Below are 17,102 nucleotides of genomic sequence, written 5' to 3'. Positions count from 1 at the left end.
AAAAATGAAGACAGACAAGACAAGGAAGAAACTGAGATTCTGGGTTTACCCAGTTCTCATGAGGAGGCAGCAGCACGGAGAATTTTATGGTTTGATCCAGGAGTCGAAGCTGTTGCTGTACATATTTTAGGGTGTCAGTGGGGCAGTTCGAGCTCTTGTTGGAGAAGTTGGGACCACATCTGAGGAAGCAGAGAAATAATTCCAGAGAGCCGACTGACCCGGAGCAGCGTCTAGCTCTGAGTCTGAGGTAAAACGGTATTGTTTTACTATTTGTATATGGAGCACCAGTGCGTGTTTTGAGCTGCGAGTGCACATGCTGCCAAATGCAGCAGTCTGATTGCTCAGATCTGTCTACTGGAATCAGAATAATCAGGCTTGGCTAAAAAAAAATTAATAAATAAATGCTGCAAATTTGTCCAGCGAAATTACGCGGTCGGTGTGAACGGCTGCAATAAAAATAGGTGAGTCCAAAAAAATATTTGCACAGATTTTACACATCGGGTGTGTAAATCCCTTAATACAGGGTTTATGAAAAAGTAAAATCCAATTTCAAAATGCTTTGATTCCACAGACGTTCAACGGTAACAACTGAAACAGGTACTGTTAGAAAGAGCAGATCCCTGAGTTTCACGTGTTTCCCGATAGACATGCTCACAAAAGTATGGGAGTCTGACTATCGTATGGACATATGCCATGCATCCAGAGGGGAACACATTCAGCACTTGCAAACATTTTGCATGTAAAACTTTATATTCAGCTCAGTATTTTAAAATTTACCACAAGCTTCCATCTCCATTACTTCAAAAACCGCAGCCTTTTGAAATCAGATGATTCTTTTTGGTACACCCGGTTCACCACACACAGCAAATATTATCCGTCTAACAAGCCACACTGAAACAGTTTCAAGGCTTAAAGAGGTTCAAGCTTTAAAAAATTATTTAGTTAAATGTGACAGCAACTGGAACAGTATGCAGATTGACAGGCATGACGCATAGGACAGTAGGAACATGCCAAAGAGAAACCTGCTGGTGGAGGCAGTTACACCACATAAAGTAGGAGTAGCAGCCAAGTCTGTGAGGACCTGTAATTTATTCTTCCTAGTTAATATGCCCCCGTATACTGCAGCTTCCACCAATCTGTACAGAGATTTAATATGGAATGGTACACATGGCCATTTCATCTTAAATGAAAGTTTGCTTAATTCAAGCCAGCTTTCAAGTCTCACTAGGGAGCGGTACAATGATGGGTGCTGCTCAGTAATAAAACATGTCATTCAATAATATAAAATTCATTACAATCCTCTGTTTAATAAGTCAGAGTAAGCTGCTGTCAGGTCAGTTCTGTATAATCTAACTGTTGCAGTGTGATGACCCTCACACTGTATACCAAAAACGCATTATAGAAGAGATGGGCAGTAAGGCACTACATATTAATATGTATTATGTTGGCATTTTCTCGTGTGTATTTGACAAAAATTATCATCTTTAAATATTAAATCACTAACCTATGTTTGTATAATAAGCTGCCATCACTCCAACCATATAGAGCCGTAGCTGCTTCTCACACAGACGAGCATTTCAAACATATCAGAGATGCTAATATGACCCGTGTGTTCGCCTGTGTACTCATGAATCCTGGTGTCACATGTCAGTTATATGTGGAAATGCTGACACCCGACAATGATTTAAAAATAATATTGATTGAATGCATTAATAGGCTGAACGACCTGAATATTGTCTCGACTAGCAAGCTATTAGTCATCACTCTTGACCATCATCCAGGGTTTCCGCCAGTAAAGGTCTTAAACCTGGTGGCTGCTGCCACCAGGGATGGGGCTGGGAATTTGGTATAATTTAATGTTCATGTAGTGCTATCCAACCACTATAACACTCATCTCTAATTGTGAGTGGCACAGACAGAACTGAGTGGCTACTTATGTGCAGCTCTCACAGCTCGCACACAGGAGGGAAACAGAGACTCCCTTACTGCTTTCAGGAGGAGGAGGAAGTCAGCCATGTGCTGTTAATCAAATGGCCTTGATTAATTGATCATCAACAAGTGTGAGTGCATCTGTAGGGGGAAAAAAGACGTTTGGGCAGCTTCTTACCAGAGGTATATATCCAGGCAAATTCACCTCAAGGTCAGGCTGTGCAATGCTTAGAAAAATGCAAAAAACCTGAAAGCTACATCTCAGACTGTTCAGGCCTCGGTTATCACGTTAAATATTAAAGTCACGACAGAACAATTACAGAATGACTGAATAAATAAAGCCTGTTGGGAAGGTTTGTCAGGAGAAGGCCAGAAGAACATGGCAACATCCTTAGTTTGCAAGTTAGCTCTGAACAAACCACAAGACCTCTGGAACAATGTCCTTTGGACAGACGAGACCAACAACTGCCAAGCACAGTGGTAGAGGGGTGATGATTTGGGCTTGTTTTGCAGCCATAGGCGCTGGGCACCTTGCATTCATTGGGTGGACCATGAACTCCTCTGTATACTAAAGTACTCTAGAGTCAAATTTGAGGCCATCTGTCTGACAACTTAAGCTTGGCTGAAATTGGGTCATGCAACGGGACAATGATCCTACACACAGATCTGCTTCCCATAAAATAAAAACAAGTAGATATAAATAATGTTGTAGGTCTACAACAGAATGGCTGAAAAAGCAAAGAATCAAGGTGCTGTAATGATCCAGTCAAATTCCAGATTTCAACTGGAGGCCTGGAGGTTTGAATGCTGTGTATAAGAAATAAAGAAGTGAGGCAACAAAAAGTGGGCCAAAATTCCTCAGCGATGTGAGAGACTGACAAAGAGACAGAAAACCATTATTTGAAGTTATCATTGCTAAAGATGGTTCTAAAAGCTACTGAAGTGGGCTTAGTTTTTCAAACAACTGCACACAATCCTGTGGAAACTCTTTCATATGACTGTATATCATAGGGACATCCCCCAATCCCAGCTGACTTTATTTCCATACAGAGATGAATGATTTAACCTGCTACAATTACTCTACATAAGTGGCCTTAAAAAGAGAGCAGGATGAATAGATAAACACAATATCAAGTCATAACATCTAATAGCAAAGCCCGAGCGACTGTCAGCATCAACAATAGCCAAGTGTAACCAGTGCTGAATGGTTTTTCTACAACATTGGCATGAAGAGCAGGGTCGCTCTGTGTGAGCGACCAGGAATCACAAAAATGTGTCATAGTCCCTTCAGTGCTGCACGTACAATACTAATAATTTAGTTGAATATTAAAGAAAGTAATGCCCCAAATCCTCTTGCTGTGTATCACCATATAATGCAATCAACTGCAGTTGACCTTCAAAATCAAATGATATGTTGAATATTCAGGAAGAAGTGTTAAATATAGAGCAAACGTATCTTTCCTTCTAGCTTCGAATTGTGACTTGGGTTTCAAAAATACAACTGAGCTTGATGCGTATTTTAATTACTTACAAGCAGATCGATGAGTCAAACCTTTCTGCTAATGTGCACAAATTTGAAGTAATTCCTGCACTGCTTTGTTCACAAAATGTCACGCATTGCTACAAATCTCTTTAAGAATTCCATTTAAGATTTTTTTAAACATATTTAAACAGTTTAAAGTAAAAAATCAACACATTTTCACACACTGACATATTAAGATACAGAGGTGCAGTACTATAAAGCGCTATATAAATACAGGCCAGGCCATTTACTATGGTGTCTCTATTTTCACCAAATCCTGGTGACTAACAGCACATTAGTGTGATGTCTAACAATTTTAACATCTATGTTTAAAGTCTTTGACTTCAAAGAAATAAATGCACATTAGCATTATTACTACATTATTCTTGCAGGCAGCAAATTCATCACAGGTCATGAACAATAACAAACGGGCAAAACAGAACCAAAAAACAAACAAATAAACAATAAAGAAAGAGCCATCCTACTTGGAAATATTCTAGGATCACTCTGTGCTTTTAATGGAATTAACCCACACGGCACAGACACGACACAAATACTACAGACCTCAGCTTCAACTGATTGGCGTAAACTCTCTGCGCCCACATGCTGGCGGGAGCATGCGTTACCATGGTTACCGTATTGTTTACATTTACCCTGCTTATGCAGTTAGATGCTGCAGTTGGTTTTAGGACAGCTTCCAAGCAGCAGATTGATTTATTAGGAGTGTGACTGTTGAAATAAGCTTAAACCACATGTCTGCTATTACAAAATTATGTTTGCTCCATTTGATTTCTGACCATAAACAAAACTGCACCAAGAGGCCACTTGGAAATGTACTTGGGACATATTCTGAAACCATTTTTTAAACTTAAAATGATGTTTTTTGTCTACACCACAGTTCTTACCAGCCAATATTAACCATACTAGCTGGGCAAACAGACCACAGTTTATTTGCGTGGATGATTTCAATTTGGCATAAATCTACTTTTTGGAGGAATTTCACAGATTGTATCAAAACAGCAAAGTCCAAGCTTTCTTACTCCACATAAACTAAGCAAAAGAGTGACTGGTTATAACACGATTCCAACCGATGCACATCAGAGCCAAACTTGGGATTGGAATTTACATCCTGAATAAAACATCCTCAGAGAAAAGCCGAAGTGGTGGAGACTTCCACTCTTGCAGACTTTTATGAGTTATCAGTAGCTTCTTTTTTTCTGCCTTTTTTCCCCACTAACACCTACTCGAGCTGGTTTTTAAGGTTCTCCGTTGGCTACCAGGTATATTTTTTGAAGTGAGTTGATCCAAAAAATGTGAACAGCATCACTGCCACCGATTGCTCAGTCAATGGCGTCACTCAATGAGTCATGAAGAGACTTCTTCACAACACTCAAATCCGCCATTACCGCATCCCAACAGCAAGGGAAATGTCCACACACAAACTAGCACTGTGATCCAACAACGAGCTGCAGACATCTTTTGTGACAGACTGAGCAGCAGGTATGCCGTCGCCTCCATGTATTCCATCATTGTGTTGTGTCAAGCACAAATGACATCCTGGGACTTTAGGCCCATCTTTCTATAACACTACTCTAGAGTAGAGCAGAGTCTGTTTCAGTCGTACCACCTTAATGTGCAGAGAAGGTGCTAGCGGAAATGTGGCATAACTGGAGAGGACTCTTATGAACATGATTATATCGTTTAACCAAATTTGTGACAAGGATCATTACTTGAATCATGATTCTACCCTCAGAACACTGACTTACGATCTCTTAGCATGATCTCACAACACTCTCACAAATGAACTTGAGCTATTTGTTGTTTTGCAGTGCTAAAGAGTTGCAAGTCTTGTTGTACAAGCTGCAGACTAATAGAGAAGCAATTACAAGCTCCCTCAAGTTTGTCTTTCCTGACATTAAAGAATATTGCAGAAGAAACATGCTGTGGGACTTGTTTTTACAACCGCTTTTATCCAGGATCTATAAACAGACACAAAAATGACGCACCACCCAACCTGGTGCCATTTTCTTGGCTCGCTTATTAACAATAGGACGGCTCAGGATAAGTCCTGTGATTGTAGGCATTAAATCATCAGTGATGAAAGGGTAGAGGGCTTAGTGACTCACCACGCGGGCTGCTCGCTCCTGAGATTCACACTTTCTGCAGAACCAAGGACCAGTGGGCACCTGCACAATGCCATAGCAGGCTGGGGTAAAGAAACAAACAGTGTCAGTCACAGTAACCACAACACAGTCAGTCTTAAAAAACATTTTCATAACCTGATGTTTCACATCTTCATAAACATCACATCATCTCCACTCCTCACATGTGCCAGAAACTGACATGTGCAACTAAGCTGGTTTGGATGAAGGAGAACAGCTTTTTGATCTAACAGACTGCTGAACACGCCGCTTTCACAGATGCTATTTTTATGCCACTGCACTGACATCATTTCCTTGTCCTACAAAATATTTGGGACAATGGTGAAATCACTAGCAAACCATTGTCATTAGGAATCTATATTGGCATCAGTTATTAACTCATACACAAAGATGTTTCACTGAAACAAGCCACAGCATTTATTTGGCTTCCAACACAACTACAAAAATTTTGAGGAAATGTCAAAATCATAACTAGCTACATTTAAAGCTACACTAACTATATTAGATGTTTTTCATTAAACTTTCTACATGGACGATGCATCAACAAGGTCACAGATTTATAATTTACACTTTATACTTCCACACAACAAGGGAAAAAACCCTGATTTACATTATTTAAATAGACTTGTTTTCAATTTAAATTAACACATTTTCTGTTTTCAAGTTCGATTTAAGAGAATCAGACTTGTAAAGGTACAAGCACAAGGCAGTGCTACCCTAAATGCGGCCAGACTACCCTAAATAGCCTACCTCTACACATTTCGAGATTATCTCGGATCTGACCAGAGCCCATAATCCGCTGGAATAAACAGCTATAATCCAGATTTTAGAGAACAAAACATCCAAGGGTTACAGAGTTCAATTGAAGACACGAGTGACCAAACAAAGATGAAATATCAAGATCTTCTGCACATACTACGCAATTCAGTTTGAAATATTATAAGAAAGAGCCAATTAATTACGTGCAGTTTTGTTTGCTACTCTAACAGCAGTTAGCGTTTGTCACTGTTTTTCTTTCAAAGCTTTAGTGTATATTGCATCCAAAATTTCCTGCACATGCAAACTGTCACCATTCTTATAGAAATCCACCGTGTTCCAAAAATGCTCAGTTATAACAATCAATCAAAACATTTCTAGTGGTTTTGACAAAGACGGGTGGCTGGACCGAATAAGAGCGGTCTGTGCACGATGCAGCGCAGTCAATTTGTCGCAAGCAGGATACCTTGTTATCATGGAAGTGAATGAAGACACAGTTAAATAAACCGCAAATACATTCATAACCTAGTGAGATACCTAAAGAGAGAGCAAAGGGAAAGTGGCTAAAGCTAAGGCTAGCCACCCATAAATTAGCAGCCTCGGTATGAGCAACAAATCAAAGTAGTTATGAAGAAAATCATTTAGACAAGTAAAACAAAAACAAAAAAGATTTTCTGTTATCTGGGGAATTTATAAACATACTGTAAAATGATGCAAGTACCTGACATTTGTTTTGCTATACAAATCTGTTTCGCCTGCTTTTTATTTGGTAAGCTAGACAGCATCAAGTGAAAGTGGTTCAGTGGTTAATTATTTGTACCTCTTTCAGTAACAGAGTACCCTATTTTCAGTTAAGTGAGAGAAGATCCTGTAACTTGCTGTAGTTTGGGGAATATTCTCAAATGTAATAATCTCATCAGCATGAACATAATATTTTTCTTTAAAGAAAAGTTTATTTTCATTTGTGTATGCTGTGAGTTATAACTGTAAACTATTTTCAATAGTTCTGGAAAATTAGGATTGGTCAAGAAATTTCCAATCGTTGCATCTCCATTATAGACTACTGAATGTTCCTAGTTAACTTAATCTGATACTAGCCTAACTTAAAAAGAAGCCGTTTCAGCTGCGGTTCAAGGGCAGATCATGACACGAGTGCTGTCTGAATCAGAGCCCCAACTAATCTTAATTAGTTAATTTCTGGAGAATAAGTAGCTTTCAAAGCTTCAAATGTCAGTTTTCCTTGAAAAATTAAAAGTATTGTGCTTAGGGAAACCATATTTTCTACAGAGTACTGACACCTGACATCTTATGGAAGAAATTCAAATATTCAACAAGGTTTATTCGCACATTTCTTCAACCTTACAACATGTAGCTCGAATTTGAACAGAGGGAGATAAATACAAAGAAAGTGTTAACATCTGACCTGATGAGTGCTGTGAAGTATGTAACACTTTAGCCGTTTCCTATGTTTACTTACAATCACGCTGCTGCCAGACAGGCCTACTAAGCAGTCTAAACACTGCCACAAATTGTTACAAACAAAACAGTGCTACAAGTCCAAATACACTGCCGTGCACTGACTTCAGAGCTGCTGACATTTCAAATAGCATCCCACTGTGTTTGCCAAATGGACACATGACCAGCTATGTAAACAGTGGACGTCATCACGTGAGTGAGTGAGAGTTAGCGTGCAGAAATCACTGTTTTGCTTCTTGAACTGGACCCCCTAAGACACAAAACAAAAAATACTTTCTACACTAAACTGCTTCCTCTCTTTATTTAGAGCCAGTTTTATTGTATTTGTTTACTCCGTTGACTGCATGCATGGTGTAAACTGCTGGTTTCGAGCTCACCTCTTAAGTTTATACCGTTTGTCAAGAGGAGAGTAACCCTCCTTCTCTGAGCACGTGACAGGTCTTAGTAGAGGGGGAAAACAGCACGCCTCGCAGCTAGAAATGTGTGCATAAAGCTGCTGTCAGCCATCATCAGCAGAAGAGTACACAGGCCCTGTTAGCTGCCAAGCCAAATCATCGGAGGGGCCAGCGACATGCGTTGAGCCTGGCCTTGGTGAGAGCAGGAGGAGGAGGAGGCTCCATAACCTTGCAACAAGACAACGATAACTAGCCTGCGAGCTAACTGCTAGCTCCTAGCACAAGCTCCGTGGCTTACCTTGATGCACGGCGACGTTGCAGCCGTGTCCGTCGCAGTACACCAGCGGGTTTTCCGCCCAGCCTCGCTCGTCTGAACACACACAGCACCCTCCAATCATTTCCTTCATGTTACTCGTCAAGAACTCGTCGTCCGCCGCCAGACAACGCTCGCCGGACACCATCTACGAAGAAAGCGGACATGCGGAGGAATACATAAAGGCGGACCCAAAGCTTCGCCGAAGACGCCTTCTCGCTCCCCTACGACGCCACTTTAGGTCCCGCTGGGCCTTAATGTCATGTTTTAAACGTGTTTACGTCCCCTTTTGACGCTGTATTTTCTTTCACCAAAACATCCCCGTCACGGCGCGACGGTGAGAAGAGGGGGAACTTCATAGAGGAGGGGAAGTGCGTAATGACGCAAGGCGCGCGTGTGTGCGTACCTACCGACAGGAAGTGAAAAGAGGATCGCCGGCAGCAAACGTACCATTTTGGTTCCACATGGTTTCAAAGTTTGGAGCAGAGAGAAAAGCGAGACGGTCCAAAGCAGTTCACTTTATGAGGGAGGCAAATTTAAAAAAATAAAACAAAACCCCAGCGCTCCCAGTGTGTAAAATAAGTTAATTTTGTTTGAACTCTAAGAGGACTTAAATCTGTCCTGTGGAAAGCTGCTCTTTAATTGTAGTTTGGTGAGAAATCTTTATTTACCTAATAAAGACATTTAGAAAACACTAAATAAATTAGCGATTTCAGATAAATCTATGATAACCCATTAAATAACTCACTGAAGTAGATCGTATTATTGTACACTATATTACACACTATAATACTCAGTTATGTCATCTAAAAGCAAAACAAAAACAATCCTCTGGGTTAAGATTCTTAAATGAGCCAGTTTACTGCTTTTCTCTGCTTTATATCATCACATTACCATAAAATATATCATCCTTTTTCCTCCCTCCCTCTCTCTCTCTCGCTCTTGAGTCCAGAAAAAAAGTTACGAGTATTTTCACTCGTCTTTACATTGGTGAGCATTGTGAGCCTTCAGGTCATCAAAACTGATTTATTAATCAATGAGCAAACTGACAGAGTAATCAGTAACAAAAACCTTTATTTTCTTGCAAGCCTGAATAAAAGTCCCTCAGACTGTCAGAGAGGAGCTTTCGCTGAGATAGAAAATTGCAGTGTCTGCTCTAAATGACTATTGGTGACCTCAAAGTATAGCACTCAGGGCTTTTATATCATTTAAGGTATTCTGTAATTATGACCCGGCTGTCCACACACACTGTACGTCTGTCAAGTGGATGCAGCCCTGGATAAATGCTGGATGTTTACACCTACAGAAACCCTTTTTGATTCAGAGGGTTTTAGCAGACTACACACACACATGCACACAAACACATACACACAGACAAGATGTGTTTTAGCCAGTCCTCTAGTAAACCATTGCCTGCATCATCATTTCTCTTTTCTACTATTGTATAAGAAGATTGTGTTTATTTATTTATTTATTTTTGGATGTGCTGATGAAGACATGTATGTGTGTCTTTGTACACATCCACACATGGATCTTTGTTGTCTGGATCATAAGCGTTTTATTACATTTTGCTATGCCTATTCACTTTTTTTACAGCTTAAATGAATACCTAAGGACTGCATTTTCCTGTATTTATCTCTTTGCTTTGAATAATGGATAATATGAATACTCACACTCCTGCACTGTTGTCACTCTGGGTTGTAACTGTTTTCAAGTAACTGAATTATGCTACACCTCCTGCATTTGACTACAGTTACACATAGAAGACCCTAAAGGTGTAGCTTTTTTACTGTAGAGGGGATAAACTAAAGGAAGGAATCAGGGTTCCCTTCGGGAACACATTTTTATCCTTGGAAGGATATGGGCTCTGGGACGCCTATATCAAGCAGCACATATCGCCTTGTCAATATACAGTTTTGTTTTGACAGCTCCTCATGCTGTTGCCAAGGATGCTCCAGAACACACATGCTATTCCAAGCACTCAGCTGCTGCTTGCATCACCGATTCCTCTGAGCGAGCTCCCGCTCTCGGTTTCCAGAGAAACGTAATGACTTGCCAATAATGCGCAAGAGCACACGAGTGTTCTCCGTGTAATATAGTGAGCGAGAGGGCCCTGGGAGTGCTTGCCCATTGTTTGCTTTAATTTCAAATTGCTCAAATGCTCCAGTCGACACTGGGCACTGCACTGAAAAGGGGGTGAGGGGCTGGGGAAAAGGAGGAAAAAAAATGTGAATTGTGTGTGGCAGGGGAAAACCTATTAGAGCTGGAGAGAACAAAGGGAGGCGAAGGAGGGGGCAGCAGTTGTGGAGGGGCCCATATAGCTACTGAAATAGTGAAAATGGAAAATTATTATTATTTATTTTTTTCACAACTTGCATTTGATTAAATCAAAGCTCGATTTATGCCCAGTGTTCCTCAAGTTGCAGGAGAAGAGCCCTCCCTGAGATAGAAAATTAAAGCGACACAGTCTACTCCCAGGTGACCTCAGAGATTACATATAATTAAAAGTACTGTGTGATTATAAGCAAGCTGCCTTATAGAATAACAACATGTGAGAGCTTTATAGTTCATCATGTGGCGATTTATGTTGAGAAACTAAAAAAATGGTCCAACGTCTTTTTGCCAACCAATAAAAGTTGTGTATTGTCAGAGACACTCTGAAGAAATCCACGTTTTGTTTTTCTTCACAGTTCAAATGTATCCCATGCTGCAAAGTTTATGTGATGGGCTCCTGACTGATTTAGTGTATTCTGCACGCTGGGTGGCCTAATTCAGTTACTGATGTAGTAAATGATGTATAGGCTACAGAAGCACATAATGTTTTGAGCAAGAGAGCTGAAATAAACAAAAGTTTTAAACAAAATTTAAAGCCAAGATAAAACACAGAACCAGGCACAGAAGTAGAAAATAGTGTAATTGCTTTGTCCTTTGATTGTGAGGTGTCCTCTCTTACACTGTTCTTGTTAACTGTGAGATAGCTGACACTGATTTAGAAGTCAGAGGACTTCCGTGTTTGAGTTCTGATTATGTTTGTATGGTGGCTGCGTTATGTTTTGGCGTCTCTTTGTTCAGAATGAGGAGCATGTAAAACATGCGGGGATCAAGAATGACAACACGGGCGAAAAAAGCATAGGAAAATTTTGCACCCAGCGACCTATCGGCCATGTCTGCAATATCTTTGTGTAAATGCATTGTATAGCTGCACAAATGTTAGATGTACTTCCCTGCTTGCCTGGCAGTTATTAGTTACTGTTGTCCTGGTGATTGCATGCCTCCATCTTTTCAAACTCCAAAGTTAATTATCAGAAAAAGAAAAGAAAAAAGACCCATGAGCAAAGAAACATTACGATGTAAATGAATTCTGAATTTGTTCCTAAATATTGAAGTGTGTGTGTGTGTGTGTGTGTGTGTGTGTGTGTGTGTGTGTGTGTCACTCTGGCAGGAATGTTTTCACAGACTGAGCTCATAAGCTTCAACAAATGACTACCAATAGGACTTTTATTTTGAAACAATAGCGTTCGCAAACATGCCAGATGCCTTTTTTCGAGTCAATTAACTGCGAGCGCTAACGGTGTTTACGTCAAATTGGAGATATAGGTTTGGCCCCATTATTTATGTATTTATGTATTTTTTATATTAAAGACAAGTTAACCTGTATCAACTGTTTTAAAGACAAAGCGGTGACTTAGCTGCACAAGCGCCGCGTGCTCTCTGTCCCCTCAAACGTGCGCTGGATTCGAGCATCCTTGAATTCATAAATTGCGCGCAATCAGCTATCAGTCAAACTATCATTACAAAGAGCTTTAGTTAATGTTATTCACCCGTAGTGGCCTAATAAATGCATCATTAAATTTAAGTGAGCCTCGTAGTCATTTAGGAAGTAATTATGGGCTATATGGCAATTTTATAGATATTTGGAATGATATTGTGTATGACAATGTGCATGTGGGGTTAAGGCAGGGCTGTCACATGTACCATCTGTATCTTTTTCCAGAGGACTCCAGAGGCTAACTGGCTGTTTGTGTGAATAGTCATTAGGTATTGGGGCTGCTACTGAGTTAATATACACGACTGGGGGGGGGGGGGAAGAAAAGCGTGAATACACACCAAAAGTGACATGAACACATGCAGCACGCTTTCAGAACCATCGGTGTGTACCCCAGGTCTCCTCTATCTTGTGCGAGTAGCACAGGGGCCCAGGAAAAAAATACAAACAGTTCCAACACGGCGGGGTGAAAGGTGAAGAGAACCCTCCCCCCATCACTGTCCGCACATACTTCAGGCTCGGATTGCATGTAAAATCACATTCTCCCTCAGTGGTGGTAGTGGTGGTGGTGTTGGGGGTGGTGGAGAGGAATTCATTGTTTTGGCATGGGGCAGTGGGTTTGTGTCATTAAAAAAAAGGTCTACGCGCTTACAAGTGCCTAAGCGTCCTTGACCAAATGTCTCCGTAAAACTCAATGCAGAGAAAGTGAGATGGAGCTGCAGGAGGCGGCGCGGTTGCTTTGATGAGTGTTATTTTTTTTTTAAAGCAGAAGAAGAAGAAAGAAAACGGATTACATAAAGTGTAAATTTTTATTTTCATTAATTATATTTTGAATTGAAATCACACACACAATTAATAATAAACCAGTCACGTGAAAAGTAGAGCAAAACACCGGGATGCAGACGTCATCACATGTGTTTATTGATTATATCTGATAAGTGAGTAAAGTCCTTACCCATAATCGGTCCCGTTAAGCCTTGGACGTCCACGATGAAGTGACAAATGCAAAATATTATTGCTTAAAGCTTATTTAGTATTAACAACTGAAAAGGTTTAAAACGTCGTCTTAAAAAATTATCTATATTTCACTTTGGAAAAGAAATAAAAGCTACGCCATCATTGGAATCTAGATCACAAGGTCGTTCACTCCCAATATGTCTTAAATATGTCCTACAGTTTACAGACCTATTATAACTCACCACATACAGCTCAGTTACAATGGCAATGCTAACCATGAGCCTTAACTGTGAGATTTAATCACGATCATTTCCCCACGCCTCCTCAGCACACAGAGGGGCTGCTGCATAGAAACCTTCACCGTACTTGAGAACTCTCTCCAGGCCACTCGGTCTTGCTTCCTCCCGCTGGTCCCCGGCCGACATCCAGGCGCAGTGGAGGGGGGAATAAGTGCCCTGTGGCATCTGTGCATGACAAAAGAGCCCCTGCTCTTAATTGGAAATACTCAGATTGGGGCAGATCTATACACACGCGGTAATACATTTAAATTTGTTTCATTAATTATTTGAATGTTGACTTGTTGTTAGATGTCTCCAAACTGACACTTTGGGGCGGTTAAGACATGAGGAGACGAAAATCCACCGACAGAGGTGCTGCAAATTTATCCCGAGGCTTTACAGATGGTGTGAAAGGGCTTTTATACATTTATTAAAAATTATTATTTCTGATTATATTTAATACTCGCAGTTTAATAAATAATAACAAAATATATAATTATAATAATAATACACCAATATAGGCTGTGTGTGTGTGTGTGTGGTGTGTGTGTGTGTGTGTGTGTGTGTGTGTGTGTGTGTGTGTGTGTGTGTGTGTGTGTGTCATTTTTCATTACTATATAGATGACGTGCCTGTGACAAAACCACAACTCTTTACAAATAAAGTGAGTAAAATCCGCATGGTTGTTATCTCAAAAACTAACACACCAGTCTCTGTGCGTAACTGCAGGATGGATTTCCGCTGCAGACCAGTCACATTCAGGGAAAAGCAACAAAACAAAGAGGATCGCTATGGAGCTTACGCAAGTTTGAATTGCTTGCGTTTTACGTGAGAACCTTTGGCTATAAGGGATTAGAGGAAGTAGAAAAAATAACAACAAGGGTCCAGTGTGCCAAATAAAAGTAAACCCGGGTTGTCCAAAGGACAAGGCGTGCAGATGTCAGAATGTCTGATGAATCAAGCCTCGACTATCCATTCTTTCCTGCGTCTCCCTAGGCCGGCCACGGTGCACAGTGTCTCGGGGATGTGAGCTATTCCCCGGGGACTTCAGCGAGCCCTCTCCTATCCCCCTACCACCCACCCCCACCCCTCCCTTCACATCCGTGAAACTCCTCATGTTGCATGTATTAATGCTGTCATAGATAATCAGCAAGTAAGAACACGTCAACGTGCGTATGTTGCATCTAAAGCAACCGCAAGGGTGCAGGTCAAATGACCCCGTGCAGTGGAGCTGGACTTAAGGGAGCTAAAGAGATCGCGGGGGCTTCCAGGAAGACCCATTTTCAGTTATAGTTGCACAAAGGTATACACACAAAGACGGTTGCGTTGAGTTGCTCATCAGCGCACCAGCTAATATCCACATGCAATTGGTGCATTTAATGACAGCCTTCTGTGACTTATTAAACTAAAATATAGCCGATTTATATGTACCTCCCCCCCCCCCCGCGCGCGCGCGCGCACACACACACACAGAGGGTATTATATTTTTGATTATCTCCGTGGCTGTATTTCGCACAGTCGGTGTAATGCAAGCTATGAAATGAAAAAGGAGCAAACATCTTTTAACACGCACGATCTTGTTCCTGAGTCCAGCAGCACTACGTTGGTGGTTACGCACCACAGTCCCGGTCCTGCAGGGATATTGTGGATATGATGTTCTTAATCATTCGGATATTTAAGGATCTATAATAACAACGCCTACACATGTGACACGCCGTTTGATGTAACACACGGGTAACATCGATGCTATTCAGCGCGCAGTACCAAGCCAGCAAATAAGCAAATAGGCTTAATATTTATGGAAACAAGTATGCCCAGTGCTGAGTTTGACCCCACCGCGCTGCAGCACCGGCAGCAGGAGCAGGAGGAACTGGTCACAAGGGACTCACGTGTTTTATAGATCACAAAGATGGAATATAACCCGGGGACTATTGGAGAAAAAAATATGGCTCAGGGGCGAACATAATAGTCAGTCCATTCAGGCTAACTGTGGCCCGTTGCTATTTCAAACAATTAGTCCGTACTACACGGTCACATTATTTGGTAACCCGTGTGTGTGTGTGTGTGTGTGTGTGTGTGTGTGTGTGTGTGTGTGTGTGTGTGTGTGTGTTTGGGCGGGGGTCCCATATTTGTGGCCGTGTGCGTGGAAAAAAGGTGTGCCGCTCTCAGATCCGCGGTGTTTTGTGTAGTTCTGCGCGTGCATGCGCGTTCATTCTAATGAATTCTAACGTTCGAGTCTGTGCGCGTATTTGCGTTTTTGACGTGCGTAAAGACAAACTGTGTATACTGTGCATTTTACAAGAAATACAAAGAAATCTCTTGAAATGAATAATCTCACAAAAGTCAGGGTGCACGCCCTCCAGCTCAGATAAGCTACTTGTTGATGGAAACATAACCAAAGCACATATTCGTGACGCAACAGCCTATTGCGTATTTTCCGTGCAATTTATAGAATGATATATTTAATAAGTGCTTCTATGTGCCTTGTGGAAAAACTAATTAAAATGGATCCGGTTTTTGAAGAGTTATTATCAGTGTTAATATTACAAAACAAGGATTCTTATTTATGCAGAAAATCATGTTGGAAAAGCAGCCCCGACCTGGCACTGTGATCACGCTCAAAAATCACGGTTCACATTTAAACACGGTACAATTTCACAGGAATTGCGTGACTCCGCAAAATTCACACACACGCAGCTTAGACGGTTTAAATGGCTTCTGAAACGCTGGGAGCGCCGGTTCGTTTATTACGGTATCACCAGGCTGATGGACGCGAGCCTATGTGGTCTCAGCTGATAAGTAGGTCAGTCTATAGAAGGCCTACAACCTTGGGGAAGAAAAATCAGGAGAAAAGGCTCGAGCACGCTAAAGCAGTTAAGTTTGATGTTTACTGGTCAGGGGGGAAAGCAGTGAGGGGGGAAAAAAAGAGGCAAATTTCTTTGTTTAAGCAGCACGTCCGTAACGCACATCAGCCCGACTAAAATAGCACGTGCTGACTGGAGTCATTTTTACCAACATGCAATCGATTGCATGCTACGGTTACATACATTCTGATGACGACCGCGGGGGGAATTAGCAGGACACATCCCGTCCTGTCATGACTATTTTCCGGTTCGGACTACTTACACCGGCTCTACACAAACTCTGCACTGGGCTGGATTTTCTGCAGCTCTTTATTTAGCTATCGAGGAAAAAATGTCACAACAGCATTATTTACTCAGACGGCGGAGACTGTGGGCACAGTTGTAAACTATTGTAATAGCAGGGTGCTGGAGGGGTAGGTGGGCGGGTGGGTGGGGATGGAATATCCATTTTTATTGCATCACCTGTCAGCGGCGTCCAATGGGCGTCGACTCCAGGGGCATTAATTGATGAAGGTGTCTCCAGACAGGACCCCCACCGCCCCCCTCTCTCTCTCTCCCTGTCATTTTATTTGTAGCTCAACCAGCATCCAGAATAGCAGCTGCATTTTAGCTCTTTCTGTTTCTCTCTGGATCTGATTCTCTCTCTCTCTCTCTCTCTCTCATTCTGCTTTCCCCCACCCTCACAA

General features: G+C 41.4%; 1 protein-coding gene across 3 annotated transcripts in view; it reads right to left on the bottom strand.

The window, feature by feature from the left end:
* The window catches only part of mllt10 (MLLT10 histone lysine methyltransferase DOT1L cofactor), a 46,931-nt gene extending 36,943 nt beyond the window's left edge, over positions 1-9,988 (bottom strand). Inside the window, exons 1-2 of one of the 3 annotated variants that reach the window (XM_005912084.3) lie at positions 8,539-9,988; positions 5,578-5,657 (exon numbers count right to left, since the gene is read on the bottom strand). In XM_005912084.3, coding sequence (XP_005912146.1) covers positions 5,578-5,657; positions 8,539-8,701 — 243 coding nt within the window. In that variant the 5' untranslated portion in view covers positions 8,702-9,988. The remainder of the gene's footprint in view (positions 1-5,577; positions 5,658-8,538) is intronic. The other 2 variants (XM_005912085.3, XM_005912086.3) reach the window with 2 other exon arrangements.
* Between the last annotated feature and the right edge of the window lie 7,114 nt (positions 9,989-17,102).

Source organism: Haplochromis burtoni, unplaced genomic scaffold, assembly GCF_018398535.1.
Source record: "Haplochromis burtoni strain Fernald_Lab_line unplaced genomic scaffold, NCSU_Asbu1 Contig_1, whole genome shotgun sequence".
NCBI lineage: Eukaryota > Metazoa > Chordata > Actinopteri > Cichliformes > Cichlidae > Haplochromis > Haplochromis burtoni.
This window is presented reverse-complemented; position numbering and strand designations above follow the sequence as displayed.